This window comes from Haplochromis burtoni, unplaced genomic scaffold (assembly GCF_018398535.1).
Source record: "Haplochromis burtoni strain Fernald_Lab_line unplaced genomic scaffold, NCSU_Asbu1 Contig_317, whole genome shotgun sequence".
NCBI lineage: Eukaryota > Metazoa > Chordata > Actinopteri > Cichliformes > Cichlidae > Haplochromis > Haplochromis burtoni.
In genome coordinates, this window is record NW_024582678.1 from 264,480 (window position 1) to 288,484 (window position 24,005).

The 24,005-nt window shown below is 41.8% G+C and overlaps 2 protein-coding genes across 6 annotated transcripts in view; both read left to right on the top strand.

Annotated features, from left to right (window-relative positions):
- The window catches only part of mdn1 (midasin AAA ATPase 1), a 67,368-nt gene extending 55,351 nt beyond the window's left edge, over window positions 1-12,017 (top strand). For 3 of the 5 annotated variants that reach the window (XM_005942110.3, XM_042228303.1, XM_042228304.1), the window contains 26 exons: window positions 144-249; window positions 375-490; window positions 673-1,077; window positions 1,165-1,391; window positions 1,476-1,613; window positions 2,119-2,309; window positions 2,495-2,656; window positions 2,738-2,872; window positions 2,958-3,093; window positions 3,197-3,378; window positions 3,534-3,665; window positions 3,844-3,997; window positions 4,212-4,510; window positions 4,614-4,769; window positions 5,990-6,091; window positions 6,174-6,372; window positions 6,479-6,649; window positions 6,762-6,919; window positions 7,224-7,319; window positions 7,745-7,860; window positions 7,988-8,162; window positions 8,361-8,434; window positions 8,592-8,706; window positions 9,858-9,924; window positions 10,790-10,932; window positions 11,015-12,017. In XM_005942110.3, the coding sequence (XP_005942172.1) occupies window positions 144-249; window positions 375-490; window positions 673-1,077; window positions 1,165-1,391; window positions 1,476-1,613; window positions 2,119-2,309; window positions 2,495-2,656; window positions 2,738-2,872; window positions 2,958-3,093; window positions 3,197-3,378; window positions 3,534-3,665; window positions 3,844-3,997; window positions 4,212-4,510; window positions 4,614-4,769; window positions 5,990-6,091; window positions 6,174-6,372; window positions 6,479-6,649; window positions 6,762-6,919; window positions 7,224-7,319; window positions 7,745-7,860; window positions 7,988-8,162; window positions 8,361-8,434; window positions 8,592-8,706; window positions 9,858-9,924; window positions 10,790-10,932; window positions 11,015-11,200 (4,141 nt within the window). In that variant the 3' untranslated portion in view covers window positions 11,201-12,017. The remainder of the gene's footprint in view (window positions 1-143; window positions 250-374; window positions 491-672; window positions 1,078-1,164; window positions 1,392-1,475; window positions 1,614-2,118; window positions 2,310-2,494; window positions 2,657-2,737; window positions 2,873-2,957; window positions 3,094-3,196; window positions 3,379-3,533; window positions 3,666-3,843; window positions 3,998-4,211; window positions 4,511-4,613; window positions 4,770-5,989; window positions 6,092-6,173; window positions 6,373-6,478; window positions 6,650-6,761; window positions 6,920-7,223; window positions 7,320-7,744; window positions 7,861-7,987; window positions 8,163-8,360; window positions 8,435-8,591; window positions 8,707-9,857; window positions 9,925-10,789; window positions 10,933-11,014) is intronic. The other 2 variants (XM_042228302.1, XM_014340000.2) reach the window with 2 other exon arrangements.
- A 3,022-nt stretch (window positions 12,018-15,039) lies between these two features.
- Window positions 15,040-17,355, top strand: lyrm2 (LYR motif containing 2). Its single transcript, XM_005942108.3, has 3 exons — window positions 15,040-15,159; window positions 16,760-16,900; window positions 17,084-17,355. The coding sequence occupies exons 1-3, from the start codon at window positions 15,115-15,117 to the stop codon at window positions 17,162-17,164; spliced, it is 267 nt and encodes an 88-aa protein (XP_005942170.1). The 5' UTR covers window positions 15,040-15,114; the 3' UTR covers window positions 17,165-17,355.
- Window positions 17,356-24,005: the final 6,650 nt, after the last annotated feature.

Below are 24,005 nucleotides of genomic sequence, written 5' to 3' on the forward strand. Positions count from 1 at the left end.
TTTACAGAACAGATGGCCAGTGATGTACTGCACAATGAAGAGATTAAAAGAGCTTCAAAGGCCAACTACAGCGTCGCCTGTAATTGTGTGGACATGCTCTGGTTTTGCAGTGAGACACTGTTTTCTCTTTTTTCCTATTGTAGGTTGTTTGCTGAGTTGCTGACAGCATGGGACGGCTGTCAGAAGTACTTCTATCAGTCTTGGGCCAGGAACACTGCCCTGCAGACTGCTTTGCAGCACGCTGCTAAGGTGCGACATGCACAACTTACACTTGTACCTATGAACTAGATGAAAATCAAGCATCACAATGAGGAACTTAAAGTTTAGCATGTGTTATCTTCATTGTGATGCATGCGTGTCAATGTTTGCTGTAGGAGCTGGGTCTGGGGAATGTAGAGCGATGCAGGGGTTTCTCCGCTCACCTCTTCAAGCTGCTCCTCAAACAGAGGCGACGGCTGGCCAAACTCATTGAACAATGGGTCCATCTCAGGTCAGTACGCTAGGTTTGCTTTTAGAAGTAAAGGCTGCTGTGGCACAGGTGCATCACAGGCTATTCAGTCAGAACATCATTACTATTTCTTTTTAGATTTATGTTTTATATCAAACTAAAAAAATAAGATGTTGCCATGGAAACTTTGCAGCATCTAACCTAATTGTTATCACTTCACCCAGGAGGCTAACTGACAATGTCCAGGGCATCAAGGCCCACCTACAAAGCCAGAGTGAGGAGCCAGGCTGCACCCTCCCACCCCAAGCCTCTCTCCAGGACTGGGTGAAGAGGGGCCAAGCGCTCGCAGCCCAGTGTAATACCCTTTTGCAGCAGCTGGCCTGGTTGCTGCACTGCTGCCCCGAAGACCTTCAGAAGGAGGAGGTGAGCAGCTGCAAGCAGCACACCCTGAGGTGTCCATCCCCACTAGCAGCGCAGCGACAACCCCCTGGCTGCTTGATGAGGAGGGGTGACGCTGCATGGTGCCAACTAAATCAGCGTGTCACTACAATGCTGGAGCAGACGCAGAGCCTGAAGGTGGAGCTGGACTGTGCAGCACAGCCAATCTCTGATGGTGTTCTTCATACATGGTAAGACATTATTGTCTGGCGTTTTTCAAGTCTAACATTACAGCAACAAATACAAAACGGTTGCAACAGCACTGCTGTTTCCCACAGGAACTACTTTACCGAATGCTGTTCGGCCTTCAACCGTCTGGGAGCTATAGGGGCTCAGATGCCCATTGTGGAGCAGATCTTCACCTCAGATGTGTGTGTCGGCACTCCAGACAACCAACCAGCTGTAATCCAGAGTCTCCAGTATGTGAGAGGACAGGTGGAGGCCACCGTCACAGAATTCACCACGTGGAGGATTCATGTGCTCTCCCTGGGACACGATGACACAGGTCAAAGCACTGAGCAGCTGCACGAATAACTAACAGTGTTTCAGATGGGTCAGCAGTTCATGTTTTATTTTATTTCCCTTACAGATCACCAGCAAACCTTCTGTACGGAGTTCTCTGCTGAGCTTGAAGCAAACATCAACACATTGTTGTGTTCTGTCCAGACACTCGTGAAGAAACGGGAGAGAATACAACAAAGGGAGCAGCATGGAGACACCAAGAGAGGTCAGAAGGTTGCATTCAAACCAGCAGTGGTAACCTAGGACCTGTTAAAATGTTAGATTGGTAGTCAGAAAGCATTATATTAGTTTAGTGCTTGACCCTAAAAGTAATGGGGTGCCTAACTGGATACTTACTGTAGATGTCATTAATCTTGGCCTCGTGTGATATAATAGTCGAGCAATGTGAGAATGAATTCAAATTTGTTTATATTTGTTTTTAAATGTATTTTTAATGGACGCTTGCTGGAATAATATAAACATGTTTATGCACATTTTTCAATATTAGAGCCCCGACTTGTGTTCAAGAGAGTGAGGTGGAGATGAGGGAGGAGAGAGCAGTGGTGGATGGGGCAGTTATTCTAAGTGTTTTTAATTTATCCTGAGAATAAAATCCTTAGTAGGTCTTACAACCATGCCATTGGCATATGGCTGTTTCCAGCCAGTTCAAATGTATATACAGTGTTCATAATGCAATGATGGTTACCTCTTCCGTTTATGTATTATCTCAGAGGGTGCCAAAGAGGACAAGGAGGAGCCTCTGGAGGACCTGCTAAAGCCTGGTCACCTGACTCGCCTGCTGGAGGAGGAACTGGAGGCTGAGGTGGAGGCTCTGCGTGTGGGAGATGTTAGTACTGGGCTGGAGAGGCTTCTGTGCCACCTAAAGACACAAAGGGACTCCTCTCAGCCGCCACACTTCCAGGTACCAAGAACATCTGGAACTGTTCAGAGATGTGCTTTCAAAGTATAAGTTCATTATAGGTTAAATGAATTAAATATTAACCTGTGAATGGAAGTCTGAGTGCACTCAAATCTGTTTAGGTGCAATGAAAGGGCTTTTTTGTCTTCAGAATCTCTTCACCTTAACATGTTTCTGCTGACTTTTAGGAGGTAAACAGGGCGTGCAGGATGCTGGTTCGTCTGGAGCCTCTACTAGGAATTTACTCTGACCTTGTATGCTACTACCTGGCTGTGTCACTGGGAGCACATAGAAGCACAGGCAAACTTCTGTCTGTACTGGCCAGCATCTTCACTGAACTCGCTCAGAAGGTACTCACATGGTCCTATTTAAGAAATAATAATGCCATCAGTGTAATTTTAACTAAGCAGTTGATGTGGTGTCCCCTTCAGGGTTTCTGCCTGCCTCAGGAGCTTATGGCTGGAGATGGAGAAGGAGCAGAACAGTTTCACGATTATGAAGGTGGTGGTATAGGAGAGGGAAAGGGCACGAAAGATGTCAGCGACAAGATCGAGAATGAAGATCAGGTGATGAAAATACTGGCATCTAAGTAGTGTGAACTGTATGACTGTTTACTTTGACTCAAGTCTTCCTGCCCTTTGCTTCTTTTAGCTGGAGGACACCTTCAAGGATGGGGAAGAAAAGACTGAACAGCATGAGAAAGAGGATATTAAGTCAGAAGACAATGCCGTTGAGATGTCAGAGGACTTTGATGGCCAGATGTGCGACGCTGATGAGAAAGAACCAGGTCAGTTAAGCTGGATAGAAGAGGAATCCCAAGCTGGTTCTATAAAAGATAATTGGTAACCATGATTGAATTTTTTCTCTGCATTTCTTTGCTTGATTTGAAGGTGACAACGAGGAATCAGATAAAGAGGACGACGGAGAACTGGACAAAAAAATGGGTGACCTGGGTGAAGGCCAGACAGATACACTGGATGAAAAAATGTGGGGAGATGATGATGATGATGATGATGAGGGGGAGGAGGAAGGAAGTGACAAGGAGGAGGAGTCTGGTCAGGGCATGGATCAGGTATCTCCACAACATTAACACAATTTAAAAAGTACATATGACAGAGCAGTTTGCATCCAATCTTAAACCTTCATTTATATAAAGCAGCCACCAGAAAGCTTTAACTAAAGTTTTCTCTGTGTAACATCATGAATGGTCATATGTTTTTTTTTCAGGGTGAGTCTGAGTTGGTTGCCAAAGATGACAACCTGGATGCAGCAGACCCCAAAAAAGATCACAAGAACCAGGATGAAGACCAACAGATGGACGAAGAGGAGAAAGACATGATCAATGAACAAGGAGATGAGGTTTTTCTTCTCACCTAACTCCCATGATTTCCATTTTAATACGTGTCAAAAGTAAAATCTGTAATAGACAACAAACAGTCGTTAGGGCTTTGAACTGCAAATGTCGGTGTGAGCGAAGAACAGGATTTGCATGGATGGACAAGTGTGTCATGCTCTGTGTTTCTGTTATTTGTCCCAGAGAGAGTTTGATGAAAATGAAGTAGACCCATACCACGGTCAACAAGACAAGAGACCTGAGCCCGAGGCCATGGATCTGCCTGAGGAACTCGATCTGGACCAGGGTGACAAGGATGGAGATGATAATGATGATGGAGATGAGGGTGAAGGTGAAGGTGAAGCCTGCTGCTTAAATTATAGCTTTACTAACACAGTCGAGAAACACGCATGCTTTATTATCAGTGATGCCTTATGTGATACTCAATTTTGGCTTTAGACTGGGTCATTGTAAGCAAGTAAGTGTAGTAAGTGTATTTGTAAAGATCTTTTCACAGATATAAAAGTCACAAATTGCTGAAAATGAATGATTCAATTTTTTTCCTTTTTCAGAGGAAAATCCATTTAACATCGATGACAGAGGGATGGAAGCAGATCAGGATGAGGAGGAGGATGGTGAGAAAGATGGAGGAGAAAATGAGCAAGGAGCAGAGGAGCTGGACAAGGACCAAAATGGAGAAGAAAACAATGGGGAGCCTGAAACTGCAGAGGAGAAGGAGGGAGGAGAGGAAGCAGAAAAGGATGATTCGGCTGATAAAGATGAAGAAGAGAAGGACGAGGAAAGGGAGCGGGAGTCAGGAAGAGACGAGGCCACTAAGACTTCATCAAATGAAAAAGGGCATGAGCCAAAGGTGTGCATGTTTAAAAATAAGTACATCAATGCATGGCGTGAGCAACGGTATTGACTGATGTGACCTTTTTTTTTTTCTTTTTTTTTTTTTAATGCGTATATAGGAGGAGGAGGAAGGTGGTGGTGAAGATGAGGAGCTGCCCGAGTGCGCTGAGAGGAAATGGCACGACACCGACGGTCAGACAGGAGAGGACAACATTCAAAGCGACACTGCTGTGGAGCTGGCAGGAGAAGCCTCGGAGAGAGACGAGGCCAAAGAGGTAACATTCAAATCTATACTGTGCTCCAGATACTCTGTGTGGGCTCGAAGTGACTCTGATTGATTATGAAGTGATTCACAGCGGAGTCTCCCGTGATCAGGAGCATATTTGATGGCCGCATATGTGACTGAATATCCTGATGCCTAGCCTATGTGAATTGTGAGTTAAATGACAGAGCGCTTTGTGTGTGACAGTTCTGAATGTGTACTTTTTTCCTTCAATACACAAAGAGTACAGAATAGGACAGAGTGTGACGATCTGTCTTTCTTCTGAATGAGAAAGTGGGAGGAGTGAAGGCACTGGTGAGACTCCCTTCTTTCTGATTGGTTGTTTGTGTGACAGAGAAGCTGTTACACAAACAAGTTGTCCACCCTTGAAGGGCCTTCTTGTGTGCCACAGTGCAGCTTGAGAGCCACACAAATGCTGACGTCTTGTATTTTATAATATGTTCTGTGTGGAGCACAAGTTTTTCTTTTGTTACCCCAAAACACAATGCAGTGTCTGGGGATTCTTGATAGTACTTGGAGAGTCTCGTCTCTCCAGTCTAGAGGAGAGGGGGACTGAGAGAGGCCTGATGACCTGGGAACCTCAGGAGCCTTTGAACCATGAGGTAGGAGAGAGAGCTGACAGGGAATACTGGAGGCGTGCTAGGTTGAACACTTCTTTTTTTCCTTCCCTGGGATGCGACGGCTCGTTCTTTGCAATAGTCACTGCAAGGGCCTCGGGGTTTTCTACCTCAACTTACCTGGCAGACTGTGGTCCTGGTCCTGGTCTTGTCTGCATTTTGGTCTCTCACACACTGCCTGACCTCACAGCAGCTGCTGTTGCTGCAAAGCCCACTCCTGGCACCTGGTGGGGTTGTGGGTAAGAGCATTTTGAAAGCTTCTCCCTCTCCATGGCTGCGCTGAAGAGGTCCAAATTTCTCTTTCTAGATATAGAATATAGATCCTAGATGTAGAGTTTTACTTGCACTTGTGAAAAACATTATTAACTGCTAATGGTTTCAGAAATTGTCCTGAAGGTGTATAGATGAAAAAGTGTCACTGTTTTGTATAGCAATTTACAGTAGATGATGGCATCCAAAAAAATTGCTTGGTTACTTTCACAGAGCGGTGAAGCCCTCCACACCAAACTTTAGCTGGGTTTGGTTTTTGTACACATGTATAAAATATGTCTGCCATGATTTTTGTATCTATATTTATGCTATTATGGTTTTACAGGAGCATGGCAGTGGAGCAGCTGACGCCAGCCAGTCTGAGGGCCACCAGTCAAAGCTGACAGCAACAATGGCTTCACACAGACAAACTCAGAGTCAGACTCAGGTGTGGCAAAATTCTCTGCCTCACCGCTGCTGTTCGGTGTCCCTTTATTCCTCTTAATCAAGTTTTTTTTTTTCCTTTCCAGAGCTTGAAGAGGAAACCTGGCCAAGCAGATAGTGAACGCTCTATAGGCGACTACAACAAGCCAGTCAACAAGCGCCTGCGCACAGTCGAAAGAAGCAAAGAGAGCCCCGAGAACAACAGGCAGAGCGACACCCAGCAGGTGTCAGACCTGTACGAGCACATTAAGCACGGAGACCAGAACTACGACACTCAGACATATGGTAGGTGATCACCTGGAAGCTGAGTCTGTGATGGTTTGGCTGGAGTTTAAACTAAGCTTTTCAAAGCAAGTACATAACTGTTGTTTGTTGGTGTGACTGCACCTAGATGTGGCCAGTGCAGAGCAGGAGAGCACAGCAGGGCCTCGGGGCCAGGATGAAGATGACAAAGAAGAGGATTTGTCCATGGAGACAGAGGACCAGGAGGTTGATCTGCAAGCGGCTGAGGTCCAGGAGCTGAAGCCTGAACAGCTGGACTCCTCAAAGGCTTCCCAGACAGGTGTCAAATTCTCTTCTTCTCCTGCTCGTTTTTTTTTTTTTTTTTTTCATTTCAACAATTTTTAAACTTCTCAGATGTGAAGCATCTCTTGACTAGTGTTGCTGTTGTGCAGGTGTAGACCCTGGAGAGATGGAGGTCCAGAGGCAGGGAGAGGAGCAGGAGGACGAGAGGTGGAAAGAAAAACAACAAGCCGAAGAAGAAGAGCGAGCAAGCAGAAGCACAGACTCTACAATTCATGTTGTTCCTGAGCTGCTTCTGGACTCTGCGCAGGTAGACAGTACGCTCTGTCTAAGGAGTTGCTGTCAAGTGTTGTAGAAGTGAACGTATTTGAAATTACTGTTAATTATTGATTATTGTTACATATAACTGAGTAATGTGGACAAAGAGATGATTTACAGTGATGTAAATAAGTGTAGGCCACATTACACTTGTGATTTTCGTACACTGACTGCCATAAAGAGTTAATTACATTTAAAAAAGTCACAAAGCCTTCAGTTCCATATCAGTTCATATCGGTTTAATGTTACACACGTGAAGATAACTCTGTATGTCTGTGTGTGCGCTTATGTGCCAGGAGAAAGCACAGAAGAGAGACCCAGAAGAAACAAGGAGGGAGATGGAGCTGCAGCTGGAGGCCTGGCACAAACTGGCCCCGGGGACTCAGGAGGAGGTGAGGGTGACCCGGGAGACTCAACCAAACATGTTCAACTGTGGCTGTCACGTAGGAAAGTGTGACTTGCACTGCTATTCTTCAGTTAACTGAAGAAGAGACTTGAGAAGTTTTGTCTTTTATACGTTTTTGTTGCATTTGTTGAAGAATGCTGACACAAACACACTGCAGATTCAAATATGTTTAAATAAAGGAAATCTGAATAAAAATGCTGTCCTTGTGAACATAACGAGGATCATGTGAAAGTTGGGAATATATTTGATGTATTTTCTAAAACACAAAGCTTCACTCAGGAGACGGTGGAATAGTTAAATGTGTCCCATTTGTGTTTATATAATAAAAAAAGAAAAGCGGCTCAGAGTGATGGCTTACAGGAAAGACGTGGTTCTTTCCTGTGATTAACTGCAACTGTCGCTGTGTTTCAGGAGACTGTAGCGGCTTCCATGTGGCAGCAGTACCAAACTCTGACCTCGGCTCTCTCTCAGCAGCTGTGCGAGCAGCTCCGTCTCATCTTGGAGCCCACACAGGCCGCCAAACTAAAGTCAGTAAAGCACACAGGAAATCTTGATTCTCTCTGCTGTGGTGAAACTGGCCCACTGTTAATGTGAGCTGATGCTGTGTGTGTGTATCAACTGTATCTTTGTGTCTTTATATGTGCGTGTCCTCAGGGGTGATTACCGAACAGGAAAGCGTCTGAACATGAGGAAGGTGATCCCTTATATCGCCAGTCAGTTTCGCAAAGACAAGATCTGGCTAAGGCGGACGAAGCCCAGCAAGAGAGAGTACCAGATCTGCCTGGCTGTGGACGACTCCTCCAGCATGGTGGACAACCACTCTAAACAGGTTCGAGGCTCCAGTTACAATCAGATGCCGATCAGAAACGATCAGTAACAGTAACGGTGTATTTAGTGCTTATTATTAACTGATGGTTTTTCATGTGCCATTTCTCTATAATGCCCAACTTTTGCTTCCCATATCTTATCTAAAGTTTGCATTAATTAAAACTTGCATGTGTGTTTGTGTGTCTGCGTCCATGCACAGCTGGCATTTGAATCCCTGGCAGTGATTATCAATGCCCTCACTCTGCTGGAGGTAGGCCAGGTGTCTGTCTGTAGGTAAGAGCTTCATCTTTCTGTATGTTGTGATTTAATTTTAATAGCTGTGTGATATGATCTAAAACCAAAAAAACCGAACCAGCGTGAATATGGCTTCATGTACTGTACAGTTGTGATGTCATCATTAAAATAAATGAACTTTTGCTCTTGTATGCAGCTTTGGGGAGCAGGTGCAGCTGCTGCATCCCTTCCAGCATCAGTTTAATGACGAGTCTGGGGCTCGGATTCTCAGGCTCTGTCAGTTCCAGCAGAAGAAGACCAGAATAGCACAGGTGGGAATCTTCCTCCAGCTATCTGAATCATCACACAAAAGAACAAATAATTATACTTTAAAAATCTTTTCAATGCTTATATGAGGAAAGTAAGACACAGTAATGCAATATGATAACAGAAAGCTACAGAGAGCCAGTTCATCTAACAATAAATAGAATGGTGCAGAGTTCAGTTCAGTTAAATTCTGTTTTATTTATATAACACCAAATCACAACAACAGTCACCTCAAGCCACTTTATATTGTAAGGTGGACCCTACAATCATACATACAGAAAAAAACTGAACAATCATATGACCCGTATGATCAAGCACTTTGGCAACAGTGGGAAGGAAAATCTCCCTTTTAACAGGAAGAAATCTCTGGCACAACCAGGCTCAGAGAGAAGTCTGCTGTGACCGACACGCTGTGGAGGAGAGCCAGAGATGAATAATAACGAATGAACAAATGCAAAGTGCTGTATAAACACATGGAGAGTGAAGAAGACCCCAGCAGCATAACTGAGGAAAGGTTCAGGGTCACCAGGAAAAGTGTGTTTTCTCCTAAGTCCAAAGACATGCATGTTAGGTTAATTTGTTATTCTAAATTGGAAATGGTTGTGAAGTCTTGTAGCCTAACACACTTTAAGTAGTCAGTCTGCCCTTGCACCTCTAAAGCACTCAAATCTAAATGTCAGTCCAGTCCAGCGGTTTATGAGGCAAACTCAAAAGGAAACAAAGGCTGGTTTCTTTAAGAGCAAGAATATAAAATAGATAAGACAGAACTGATTGTACTGTGGAAACTTCTCTGTATATTAGAGTGAGTAGAAGTATTTGATGTCAGAGCAGCAGCTCTTCCCATGGGTGTGGTGCTGCTCTAGAACAAGAATCACAAAGTAACATGGCTCTGAATTACAGTCATATACAGCTGGGATGATAGAAATGTAATATTTATTTACAGGCATATAAATATTATGTTTGCATTACATTACTGTTGACTGGTACAAAGTCAGCGACTTGCCTTCAGTGAGCTATTATAATGTGTGCGTGATCATTTGCACGCCCCTGAGCACAGCTCTGAATGTGCTCATACTGTAGCTTCTGCTTAAACATGATGACATGTGGTGAACATGTTGCTGTGCTGCTGCATTCATTCTCTCTCTGTCATTTACAGTTTTTGGAGACCTCAGTTAAAATGTTTCTGGCAGCACGGCAGCAGATTCCAGGATCTATGAACTCAGGTGACTCCTCATTCTGCTCCTCAGCTTCCTGGACCTCACACTAGATCAAACACCTGAGAAAACAAAAAGGTTGCAGGCAGTATGCAGATTAGAATATATAATGAACCCTAACAGTCATGGGATTGTCACATGAATGTGACACGTGAAGTGTTTATATTGTACAAGTATGTATACAACCAAATGTGTTAAATGTTTTATAGTTTTGTTCATTTTTTATTATCAATATCCATGCCTAATGCACCTAACAGCCAGCTGCAGTTACTGTGTACGAGCGCTTGAAAACAAAAGTTCTACTGTCCTGCTGAGTAGGTGTGATCCAGTTCACATTTAGGTTCTCTGAGATTCAACCAATTAGAAGAGCAATAGGAAGTAGTTTAGCCACTTAGTTCAGTATTGAGATGCTCTGTTGTGGGCTTAAAGGACTATTACGTGCAGGACTGTGGCCTCTGTGGAGGCCATGAGTGTGCAGCTGTCATAAAATACTCACTGTAGTCCTACATGAGCAGCATTTTTTTTTTTTTTAAATAAACATTCTTGAGGTTTTCATGTGGAGCCTCTGATTACACGTGACCGACAATTACCCCCCCCCCCCCTTAAAGCTGAAATTTTGATCATCATTATATTATATTAACCAGTGGTACCCAGAGAAAACTGTAACTTCTACATAAGGATAGTTCAGCTTCTCTGAATGAGTCTCAGGTGGAATTTGTGTCAATGAAGAAGAACGTCTGATAGACAGATGCTGTTTGTTCTCTTTAGACAAAGAGGTGGAATTTGTCATAGTCATGAACTAAAGAGGAGCCTGTGGCTCATTCATACTCACCAGATGTCCAGTCTTAAACTGATCTGTGATATCCCTCCACAGAGACAGCCCAGCTGCTTGTGATCGTGTCTGATGGTCGGGGGCTCTTCCTGGAGGGAAAGGAGCGGGTAATGGCCGCTGTGCGTGCAGCACGCAGCGCTGGTATCTTCATCATCTTCATGGTGCTGGACAATCCGAACTCCCGGGTACTAGACCAGAATGTGATTGTTGGGTATTTTCCAAAGTTTAAGTCTCAAATCGTAACTAAACCTCGATACTGTGCTGCAGGATTCCATTCTAGACATCAAGGTGCCCATCTTCAAAGGGCCAGGAGAGCTGCCAGAGATCCACTCCTACATGGATGAGTTTCCCTTTCCCTTCTACGTGATCCTGCGAGACATCAACGCCTTGCCAGCAACGCTCAGCGACGCACTCAGGCAGTGGTTTGAACTTGTTACTGTGGCTGAGCAGTAGGCTGATGAGGAGCCATCTTTTTACAGGAAAGAGGGAAATGGGCAGCAGCCACCGCAAAATGCCAGTCTGCTGCTAGCCTGTCAGAGATCAGAGACTGAGCTGTAAATGTGCCTTTATTTTCTTATTATTACTGTAGATTCTAGTCGAGTTGGATAGCAAGTGTTGCTGTTTTGTCTGCATCAGGGGAATTTGGTGTCTTTTGTCATGTAACAAAGGATTGCTTTAACTTGCACGTCTGAAATTAAATAACAGAAACAAAAATGTGATTTCCATGTGCGTGAAATACCGTAGTTAAGCATCAGTAAATACCTCTGTCCCTGTATGATAGGCCTGTTTTACATTTGTTTGAATGTTTAGTCAGTGTTATGAAGATCAAAGAATTATCTTCACCCTGAGCACAACAGCAGGACTGAGCTTTGTATAGTAGAAGCCTTTTTCAAGTCTAAACTGAACAGTAGCATGCTGGAGCTGATATTAAAGGAACTCAAACATGTGCCTTGGAAAGAACAGCACTGCATCTCATGTCACACCTCAAGTAGCAGGTGACAGATCAGGATTTTTACTAGTTTGTTTCAGTCATGTACTGTGAAGCACAGCAGCTGCAGAGTCCGCTTTTTATAAAGGCCTCTGGGAGAACCCATCTTTGTGCTTTAGAAACACTTCAGCTGTGTTCATCTTCCCTTTGTAGTGTGACACAGCTGACTGTCTGTGGAAACATGTTCATGATGTGTACTGAAATGTGTGTTCTTTAATGTGGACATACATGTATACATATTTAACGAGTTAATTGCATCTGTCTATTAAATCATGAGATGAACAAAATCCCACTGTCTGTGACTCACTTGTTTTAAAAGCCACAGAGAAGAGAGCCACCCAAACCTTGAACCTCGTTTTAACAGAGATGCAGCAGTCGAAGAATCCTGAGATATGGGAGAATTCCACAAATCAAAGATGATGGAAGACTGTTGATTTTATATGTGGAGCAGTTCTTCAAAAAAGAAAAATCCCCAAATATGTTGTTCTAACCTCCTAGGACCTGGCGTCCAAATATGTGGACATCACATTTTGGGTTATTTAAACCAAAATACTCAATGTTGCTCTACAAGGGCCTGATATCCACTTACGAGGACATTATACTGCTACTTTTCTATCGAAATTTTAAACTAATATCCTCATATGTGGCTCTCATTTTTCTTAGAAACAAAAATCAGGTAAAACAATAAATCTGGAAGCCGGAGTACCCAGATTTATAAATCTGGTAATTCTTTGTTTTTACATTCCCAATATTCCCAATTAAAAATGCATTCCGTGGAAGAATTTGGGTCTTAGGAGGTTAAGATTGCTATCACGGCCCACGTCTCCCCTACTATATTGACGTGAAGAAGTACAATGCAATTTGGCCCTTGAAGTTACATTTTTCTTTTAGGGAGCTTTGTTTGTTGTTGAGTGCAATATTAAAATAAGTTCTTTAAAAAGCAAAAATTATTTAATATGAAGGCAATATGAGCAGAGAGTACAAACAAGCTGATGGAACAAGTTGTTGGCACATTTCTGGGAAACCTCACAAAAATGGTACAAGCAAAACTGTCAAGAGCATCTCTGCACTGAGTAATTCACACCATCTTTTGCATTACTTTTTGCCTTTCTTAAGTACTGTTTAGAAGTCTGGGGAAATACATACAGTGGGGCAAAAAAGCATTTAGTCAGCCACCGATTGTGCAAGTTCCCCCACCTAAAATGATGACAGAGGTCAGTAATTTGCACCAGAGGTACACTTCAACTGTGTTTTTTTTCACTTTTGTTTTACCAGGTCCACTAAAAGTCATTGTGTCATCAGATCAGAAGTTAGATATAGGTAAAAGAAAATAAACAGTGAGCAGCATCTGAGTTTTCCCCCTCTTGGACTAAATGTTCAAACTGTGTTATTTAATGTGTCTGTCTGGTCAGTTCAGGATGCAATCCGTATGATGATCACACAAGCTTCCAATCACCTGGCGGAGCTGCAGAAGTCTCTGGCGTTGGCCCACAGTTAATGACTGCAAGCTGCTGGAGTTCCTGTTTTGTACTCTATTTGACTGGTTTTTAGTGAGGAATAATATTTGGTGTGGGAATGTGGGAATCGAGACCCCCTGAGAGTCTGATTGAATCCATCTGCCACGTGTGTATATTGGCACTGTTTATACTGTACATGTGTTAAATAAAGAATAATGTATGAAATGACAAACCCCTTGATCTTTTTTAATGCATTTTTTCTGGTATCAAATAGAGTAACAGCAACCGTAGTGATACAGCAGACAGTAATACTGCAACATGACAACGTGTCCTTACGGGGACACTCGGAGCGATGTGGGGTTTTGTCTTACTGTAGGGTCTTTACCTTACAATTACGGAACAGTTATTGCGATTTGGTGGTATAGAAAAACATGATATTCCTGGATTTTACCACAAAGAGCAAGCATGTATTGCTTTGCATCTTTCCTTATAGTATACACTCACTGTACACAGGAACCCAGGAGAGGACAGTCTTAAAGAGGGTTTTGGATTTTTTTTTTTCAAAGTCAGCTGGTATCTTTAAAGATTTTAATGTTCCAAAAGATGTAAGCATCTGCAGACCAGAGAACCTCTCAAATTCAGAAACCCTGGATTTTCTGTACAACAAAGTTCGTTCACTTCTTTCTGGGGTAAATCATGATAATTTGAGCTATGTCCCTAACCTGCTCTGGAGCAGATTGGTGTCACAGAACCTTCAACCTTTATGTAACAGTAAAGCCACTATGATCTCATCATCCTGATATGGCACGCACTGCACTGTTGCCTCACAGTCCTGAGTTCGATTCCACCATCTGCATGTTATCCCCGTGTTTCTGTGGGTTCTCTCTGGGTACTCCGGCTTCCTCCCACAAACCTGAGACATGCAATTAGTGGGGTTACGTTAACTAATGATTCTAAATTGCCCATCGGTGTGAATGTAAGTGCAAATGGTTGTCTGTCTCTGTGTTAGCCCTGCGATAGCCTGGCGATCCCGCCTCTTGCCCTATGACAGCTGGGATAGGCTCCAGCCCCCCCACAGCCTTGATAAGGAACATATGAATGGAACACATTTTTAACAGCACTTATTCTGGCATTTAAATGAAGTCATAAAAAGTAACAGTAAGAATGTTAATATAGACTCTGGTGCAAATTACTGACCTCTGTCATCATTTTAAGTGGGGGAACTTGCACAATCGGTGGCTGACTAAATACTTTTTTGCCCCACTGTACTTCAACCTTTATGTAAACTTTATGTAAACTTCAGAAAAGAACAATTGAAATAATTAAGCAGGATTTACAGCCCACACACTAACACTATTTTTGTAGTCAAAAATCTTGAAATCTTAAATTCAAGAACAGTTAATGTGTTAAACAGTTAATCTTAAAATTAGTCTTAAAATATAAAGCACACAAATTATGTATAATGATAGTAAAGTAATATGTTGCCAGGAAGTGTATCGACACTTATCGGGGCGATAATCTGATGACATTTTGTATTTCCATTTATTAAAATTGTGGATGGACCTGTTCAACCATTATTCAGTTAAAAAAAAAAACTGGAACGTGCTTTTGGAAGAACATGAAATTGATGACTAGTAGTATGTGTAATTATTATATATTTCAACATATTTTTCAGTTTTTTTCCTCTCTCTGTGGGGCAAGTGGGGGTAATGATAAACATAGTAAATCGATTGTGTGTGTGTGTGTATTAATTTGTTTGCAACTCCGAAATAAAGGGTCACCATCAAATGCCACAAAAATAAAACTTAGCACTTTCTGTCGGTACTGGTTCTTGTCATGTCCTCCGCTCCACCAGGGGGCGAGAAACAGTGAGGCGCTATTAGCGTCATCTCAACATCCGCCTGTGAAGGTGCCGAGTAAATATGACCGTTTCACGGTTGCCGTCTGCTGCGCTTTCTTTAAAGCAGGTAAATATATATATATATATATATATATGATATGAAATATCTACAGCAGTGTTAGGTGTAAAATCTAAAAAAGTTGAGTAGCTAACAGGCTAGCTTTATTAGTTCTCTGTACCCTACTACTAGCTAGTCCCAATGTACGCCCGTCACCTCCTAGTAAACATGGTGAAAAAGAACGTCATGTTCTGGCCCAAAGTGTTCAGGGTACCCCGGCAAAAAGGAAAGTCGACATTTATGCCTTCTGTTTAGAAACCTTTTCACCTTTTATTTTGAAACTGTTTTTCAGCCGCTGGAAGACATCGTGAAAAAACGACAGTCATTAAAGGTCCAAATCTTTGCTGGGATAGCAAACTGTGGCATCAGTGGCCTTTTCTGAAGAGTCGTACAAAAATAACCCCAGTTCTTAGTGTTTTGTTTAGTTTTTCCTTCTTGAAGAAAAAGTTATTGAACTTTGGAATAAACACACACAGTATCAGACACTGGACAGACCATTAAGTAGGGGTGGGGGGAAAAATCGATACTGTGTAGTATCGTGATATTTTGTTTGCTAATAATGTATCGATACAGGGACAGCAGAAATTGTTACAAAAAAGGTTTTTGTGCTCTGACTTCAGAGCATGTTGATCCTTTTTCTGAGCAAGAATCCTGACATTCCTTCACTGTCCAAATGTGTTTAACTTTTTTTTGGCAGCAATAAACATGACAGTTTACTTATTTTAATTTAAGACATGTTTTATTTTAATTAAGTTTAAAACTTTTTTATTTAATGTAAAATTATATTTTGTTTTAATTTACTTTCAAATTCTTCAGTTGCTGAAGGGGCTGCATAGTTTTCATAAATTGCATAGTTCAGAATAGCTATAATTGTACCAGATGGTTGCATTCAGTTAAGTTGGACTAGACTGTAATACAAACCGTTCAGTTTGTCAACAATAAAACTGACTGAAATGAGAGAAAGACTGAGTGTGAGACTTTGATATTAGATAAAATGAATATTGATAAAGTTTACCTTTATGTACAGAATCTGAATATCGCAAAATATTTTTAAAAATTGCAATAATATCGTATCGTGCGTTAAGTATTGTGATAATATCGTATCGTGGGATGTATGGTGATTCCCACCTCTACCATTAAGACATTGTCAAAACAAATGAAACGAGTAGATGGTAAGATATTTTTGTGAGAAAGAGCTGACCAATAAAATAAGAGCACAAAGTCATTTTTCTAAATTATACCAAATGTTGAGATTATATAGTCTTCTTAGTTAAAATAGTATTTAGGAGTTCTGTAAAAACAATGTAGAAATAAAAATATTTACTCAATAGAAAATTACAAATGTCCTCTTCTTTCTATGTGTCGCAGAACAACAATTTAAAAATTTTGTGGTTACTTAGTGCAGGGATGTTGTTTTTAAGTATGTTGTTTCATACTTAGGTTAGAAGAGTCTCTAAGGAATCTGTGCACATTATCAGAGCAATACTGCATGTTTTTAAATAAGTTTCAAACATTATTAACAGTGGCACTAAAAGCATTAAACCAGATTTGGTCCTAGCACAACCGCATATATTAAACTGTGTGCCCTAATAGCATATGTTTGGCTAAGTTTTTACACAGGCAGAATGTGTTGGGGATCTACAGAAACATGCTGAGGACCATACGACGGGTGCCAGATGAGGCAGATAGGAAGTTCTTGAGAGACTGGGCCAGAGAGGAATTCCATAGGAACAAGAATGTCACACATGAGGTACACAGTTGTGGTTTTTTTTTTCACTTTTGTTTTACCAGGTCCACTAAAAGTCATTGTGTCATCAGATCAGAAGTTAGATATAGGTAAAAGAAAATAAACAGTGAGCAGCATCTGAGTTTTCCCCCTCTTGGACTAAATGTTCAAACTGTGTTATTTAATGTGTCTGTCTGGTCAGTTCAGGATGCAATCCGTATGATGATCACACAAGCTTCCAATCACCTGGCGGAGCTGCAGAAGTCTCTGGCGTTGGCCCACAGTTAATGACTGCAAGCTGCTGGAGTTCCTGTTTTGTACTCTATTTGACTGGTTTTTAGTGAGGAATAATATTTGGTGTGGGAATGTGGGAATCGAGACCCCCTGAGAGTCTGATTGAATCCATCTGCCACGTGTGTATATTGGCACTGTTTATACTGTACATGTGTTAAATAAAGAATAATGTATGAAATGACAAACCCCTTGATCTTTTTTAATGCATTTTTTCTGGTATCAAATAGAGTAACAGCAACCGTAGTGATACAGCAGACAGTAATACTGCAACATGACAACGTGTCCTTACGGGGACACTCGGAGCGATGTGGGGTTTTGTCTTACTGTAGGGTCTTTACCTTACAATTACGGAACAGTTATTGCGATTTGGTGGTATAGAAAAACATGATATTCCTGGATTTTACCACAAAGAGCAAGCATGTATTGCTTTGCATCTTTCCTTATAGTATACACTCACTGTACACAGGAACCCAGGAGAGGACAGTCTTAAAGAGGGTTTTGGATTTTTTTTTTTTCAAAGTCAGCTGGTATCTTTAAAGATTTTAATGTTCCAAAAGATGTAAGCATCTGCAGACCAGAGAACCTCTCAAATTCAGAAACCCTGGATTTTCTGTACAACAAAGTTCGTTCACTTCTTTCTGGGGTAAATCATGATAATTTGAGCTATGTCCCTAACCTGCTCTGGAGCAGATTGGTGTCACAGAACCTTCAACCTTTATGTAACAGTAAAGCCACTATGATCTCATCATCCTGATATGGCACGCACTGCACTGTTGCCTCACAGTCCTGAGTTCGATTCCACCATCTGCATGTTATCCCCGTGTTTCTGTGGGTTCTCTCTGGGTACTCCGGCTTCCTCCCACAAACCTGAGACATGCAATTAGTGGGGTTACGTTAACTAATGATTCTAAATTGCCCATCGGTGTGAATGTAAGTGCAAATGGTTGTCTGTCTCTGTGTTAGCCCTGCGATAGCCTGGCGATCCCGCCTCTTGCCCTATGACAGCTGGGATAGGCTCCAGCCCCCCCACAGCCTTGATAAGGAACATATGAATGGAACACATTTTTAACAGCACTTATTCTGGCATTTAAATGAAGTCATAAAAAGTAACAGTAAGAATGTTAATATAGACATACAGTGGGGCAAAAAAGTATTTAGTCAGCCACCGATTGTGCAAGTTCCCCCACCTAAAATGATGACAGAGGTCAGTAATTTGCACCAGAGGTACACTTCAACTGTGAGAGACAGAATGTGAAAAAAAAAATCCATGAATCCACATGGTAGGATTTGTAAAGAATTTATTCGTAAATCAGGGTGGAAAATAAGTATTTGGTCAATAACAAAAATACAACTCAATACTTTGTAACATAACCTTTGTTGGCAATAACAGAGGTCAAACGTTTACTATAGGTCTTTACCAGGTTTGCACACACAGTAGCTGGTATTTTGGCCCATTCCTCCATGCAGATCTTCTCGAGAGCAGTGATGTTTTGGGGCTGTCGCCGAGCAACACGGACTTTCAACTCCCGCCACAGATTTTCTATGGGGTTGAGGTCTGGAGACTGGCTAGGCCACTCCAGGACTTTCAAATGCTTCTTACGGAGCCACTCCTTTGTTGCCCGGGCGGTGTGTTTTGGATCATTGTCATGTTGGAAGACCCAGCCTCGTTTCATCTTCAAAGTTCTCACTGATGGAAGGAGGTTTTGGCTCAAAATCTCACGATACATGGCCCCATTCATTCTGTCCTTAACACGGATCAGTCGTCCTGTCCCCTTGGCAGAAAAACAGCCCCATAGCATGATGTTTCCACCCCCATGCTTCACAGTAGGTATGGTGTTCTTGGGATGCAACTCAGTATTCTTCTTCCTCCAAACACGACGAGTTGAGTTTATACCAAAAAGTTCTACTTTGGTTTCATCTGACCACATGACATTCTCCCAATCCTCTGCTGTATCATCCATGTGCTCTCTGGCAAACTTCAGACGGGCCTGGACATGCACTGGCTTCAGCAGCGGAACACGTCTGGCACTGCGGGATTTGATTCCCTGCCGTTGTAGTGTGTTACTGATGGTGACCTTTGTTACTTTGGTCCCAGCTCTCTGCAGGTCATTCACCAGGTCCCCCCGTGTGGTTCTGGGATCTTTGCTCACCGTTCTCATGATCATTTTGACCCCACGGGATGAGATCTTGCGTGGAGCCCCAGATCGAGGGAGATTATCAGTGGTCTTGTATGTCTTCCATTTTCTGATGATTGCTCCCACAGTTGATTTTTTCACACCAAGCTGCTTGCCTATTGTAGATTCACTCTTCCCAGTCTGGTGCAGGTCTACAATACTTTTCCTGGTGTCCTTCGAAAGCTCTTTGGTCTTGGCCATGGCGGAGTTTGGAGTCTGACTGTTTGAGGCTGTGGACAGGTGTCTTTTATACAGATGATGAGTTCAAACAGGTGCCATTCATACAGGTAACGAGTGGGGGACAGAAAAGCTTCTTACAGAAGACGTTACAGGTCTGTGAGGGCCAGAGATTTTCCTTGTTTGAGGTGACCAAATACTTATTTTCCACCCTGATTTACGAATAAATTCTTTACAAATCCTACCATGTGGATTCATGGATTTTTTTTTCACATTCTGTCTCTCACAGTTGAAGTGTACCTCTGGTGCAAATTACTGACCTCTGTCATCATTTTAAGTGGGGGAACTTGCACAATCGGTGGCTGACTAAATACTTTTTTGCCACACTGTATTTAGAAAGTGCACCTACTCTTTAAATCGGTGTCAGCACATCCATCAACCCCCTCCTTCATACTATACTAGGCACATTGCCTCTGTCACTATTTCCAGTTAATGTGTGTACCTGCTGCTGATTTCTAAATCAGCAGCCGGTGTTAAGCAGTTAACTTCACATTTTTGTGAACTGCTTGGTGATATCAGAATTAAAATGCTGGCTTGCAATTTATGCCACTGAAATACAGAGGTAAGAGTTCAGTCAGAGTGTGAGTGTGTGTGTTTTTATTATTATTATTTTAACTTTGTTAAATAACCATTCACAGAGTCTGTTGCCATAATAAGATGACCTGAGAACAGGGGCAATTCTAGGATCAGAGCTTTGGGGGTGCTGAGCACCCAGAGAGCTGCCCAGCCAGGCAAGATAAACTTTACACGTCACGATGAGACTTCTTCCCTGTCTCTTTCAGTCCCTGCATCCTTAAATGTCTCCAGTTGTCCCAAGTTCTCTATGACTGACTCCTTGGTGCATTTAAACACCTGTTCCTTCCTGTCCTTGTCATCTGTTGTCTTCGTCTCTGTTATTGGTCATCAAAATTTTACCATCTACCTGTGGTAGAATGTATATAATGTATGAAAAAAAATCTTTACTGCAGACACTAATTTTACTAATTTAATAATACTAATTTTGTGTTGTAAGATTTATGAGTTTCATACATTCATCGTGGTCCTTGGGAGAGCTTGACATTTTTCTCAGGTGGTACACACTGTAAAAAGTTTGAGAAACACTGATAAGTTAAGTGTATGCGTGCTTTTGGAAAACATTTAAAGCTGCTGTACAGAATCTTTGAAACAAGCTTAAAACATTTTTAGAATATAAACAGTGCACTCTGCTTCTCTTTACAGCTCCTCACTCCACCAGGGCTGTTTGGCACTTTCTGATGGTGTGCAAATGTGATCTACGTACTGCGGCAGTCATGCAGACAACTGGACGGTCCAAAAGTTGGCCTACCTATTACTGGCTGAGGTTTTAGTAAAGTTGTGGCTGAACCACATAATATATCATTCATTTTAATCTCCCCAATCAATGATAATGTTATGTTGGAATGTTGTTAAAGAGGGTCAGAAATGTTTCAACCCAGTTTGTTTTGCAGATTCTGTATAGCAGCTTTAATATAGGGAGGACACAACTTCCAGACTGTATGAGTAAAATCAGGTTTTTCTCTTTGTCAGTTTAACAGTTTCTGTTTTGCCTGTCACTATTCCCTGTCTGTTTTCTTACCTGGTTCTTCCTGACCTTGTACTTTCTCCTCATATTACCCTCTTTGGACTGACAATCATACACAAATAGATTCAATTAGATGAAAAATTACGGTCAAATGTCGCTGATTTTACTACAGAGCAGGACGGATTGTAGGGTAGCAAACATAGACGGAAAGGTTTTCGAGACTGCAGATTATCTGGGTGTAATGTTTTTCAGCTAAAAAGAAACATGGCCTGACGCCTACCTAACTATATAAAGAGTAACTGAAGGTTAAATGCAGCTAATATGTCTTGTTTCAAGCCAGACACTTACACCTCCGCTCCGCTGCGTCTCAGCCACCATCGGTCTGGCAGCAAGGGTGCTAGAGAGCTGGAAAGTTGTTTTTTTTGTTTGTTTGTTTTTTACTCGTTCCTTTCTCGTTACTTGTAGTAACTAGTTACTATAACTAACTTTGGTTTTACTCAGAATTCTCTTATGAATGTGTTGCTTCCCTAACTGGATACCAGCAAGGATGCCAGTCTTTTATCTTGCTTACATGTTAGCACTATCCTGCCACAAGTGCACTGTGCCACCTAATGGCCTGAACGTAAAATGGCAGTGTAGTATTGCGAGTGCAAGTTAATGATGAAATGAATGAAACTAAATTAGAAATGAACAATGTTTGTTTTATGTGTCACTTTTTATCTGTCTGTTTTAATCTATTTATATTGTTTCAAACCTCTATAAATGCAAACACATCATTTTGGGGTTGATGCAGCAGTGTTATAAATCACAAATCATTGTACGTAGTATCACTAGGAAGAAGCAGTGGATCACAAAACACCACATACAGTGTGTTAAAACTTTTGAAAAGTATATTTATTTGTGCCATTGAAATGGGTAGAAAGTTTACTTTTAGCAGTGCCAACATTAAACTGTGGCTCAGACCATTTAGGAGCTGTAGGTATCAAAAAATGTAGTGCAAAAATGGTTCAACATAAACACAGTGAGGTTTGTCCATTCTTTGTAAACTTAACTGAAAACAGCTGAACTGCACCAACTGGAGACCTCATGTTCAGTAATGATGGGCAAACTTAAAAGTATTTTCAGCCTCATAATCAGAATCAGAATACTTTATTGATCCCTGGGGGAAATTATTTTTTGTTACAGTGCTCCATTATAAACCAACATAAACCAACATTAAGACAAGACAGACAATACGCTAACTAAGAATAGTACAATATATACATATATATACATACATAAGTCACTCATAAATAAATAGCTGGAAAAGAAACGTGTAGTTATAGCAGTAACCAGTGTGTTAAGTGGATGTGTTGTACAGGGAGATGGCCACAGGCAGGAAAGATTTCCTGTGTCGTTCAGTGGTGCTTTTCGGTAATCTCAGTCTCTCACTGAACGTGCTCCTGTGACTGACCAGCATGTCATGGAGTGGGTGGGAGGTGTTATCCAACATTGTCTTTATCTTGGACAGCATCTGCCTCTCCGACACCACCTTGAGGGAGTCCAGCTCCATCCCCACAACATTACTGGCCTTACAGATTAGTTTATTAAGTCTGCTGGCATCTGCGACCCTCATCATTAAGAAAATGATGTTTACAAGCTTCAAATTAAGCATGCGACACATTAAAGTGGCTCTCTGCAGCCTGGAGGACCAACATTTTACAACAGCAGGCGGACACTGATCCTCATCTGCAACCTTGAGGTGAACATAAGCAGGCTCATAATGAGAGAACTGCTGATTTAAACTGAAAATTAGCTGAGTAAACATGCGCAACAGAAAATACAGCAGATACATGGAGTCATTCAGGAGAAATGATCAGGGCGAAGAATTTGAGGTCAAGCTTTTGGCCCTCGTTCTCACTGTGAAGGCAAAATCTAAAGGAGTCTTTTGTTTTCCCCTCCTCTACCTTCCAACAGGCACAGAGTTTTATCTGCAGCAGCACGAAGGATGCAGGATGCGGGCACCGATGCAACACTAAACTGGATGCAGTGAAGGAAACAGGTGGTTTATGTCATCCACTGAGGGAGTTTAGAAGGAAAGCCCAGGAGCAGCGGTTTCCAATTTGTGAGTCCCAACAGCTCTGAGACATAGCTGATCTTCAGGTATTAAAAAGTCCTTCAAATGAAACTATTTCAGAATAGAAAAAAGATTGAACTTGAAGGGAGTCAGAAAGCCATGACAGAAAGCCATGACTTCATTTTAAGGAGTCATAAGGGTTTGATTTGGAAACATAAATTGGCACTAATTGCAGTTGTACACAGTGTATCCCAACTATAACTGCAGTGATCCCACACTAACCTGATAAGATCAGCATTTGCTGCATACCTTATCAAAAAGTAGCCTTCATTTCCTTTTAATATCATACACCATCAGCCAATTGATGTGTTTTTAAAATGAACATGTAGTATATGTTTTTTTAGTATTCACTATGACACAAAAAGAAAAATTATCCTAATTTTTTTATGAATATTTGAAGCAGGAAAAGCGAAAAATATAGCTAAGCTTACAGGATGATGAGAAAAGGCAAAACTTCACCCACTCTTTTGCTCAACCTGTGGTGAGCTGCAAACATAAAGCTGCTCCTTCCATGCTACAGAAATATCCTGTCCTTCCAAACATGTCCTCACAAAGACAGAAGCACATGAATACACCCACAAATTCACAAAAGAGCACGCACACTCTCGCAGACACGGCCTCACTCTGCCATTTCAATCATCCCACTGTAACAAAACTGTACAGCAGGTGCCATCGTATCACATTGTAGTGATATTGCCTGCAATGTCTCCCTAGGATGAAGCTACATAAAGAAGCAGTGTTTGTTCTCCACAACCAACAAACCAGCAA

Bases quoted from the DNA above. Each gene is read 5' to 3' on its own strand.
- lyrm2 (XM_005942108.3), top strand. From the start codon at position 15,115: ATGACCGTTTCACGGTTGCCGTCTGCTGCGCTTTCTTTAAAGCAG. The intron at 15,160-16,759 runs GTAAATATATAT...TGTTTGGCTAAG, and splicing joins CTGCGCTTTCTTTAAAGCAG to TTTTTACACAGGCAGAATGT. The intron at 16,901-17,083 runs GTACACAGTTGT...TGGTCAGTTCAG, and splicing joins ACAAGAATGTCACACATGAG to GATGCAATCCGTATGATGAT.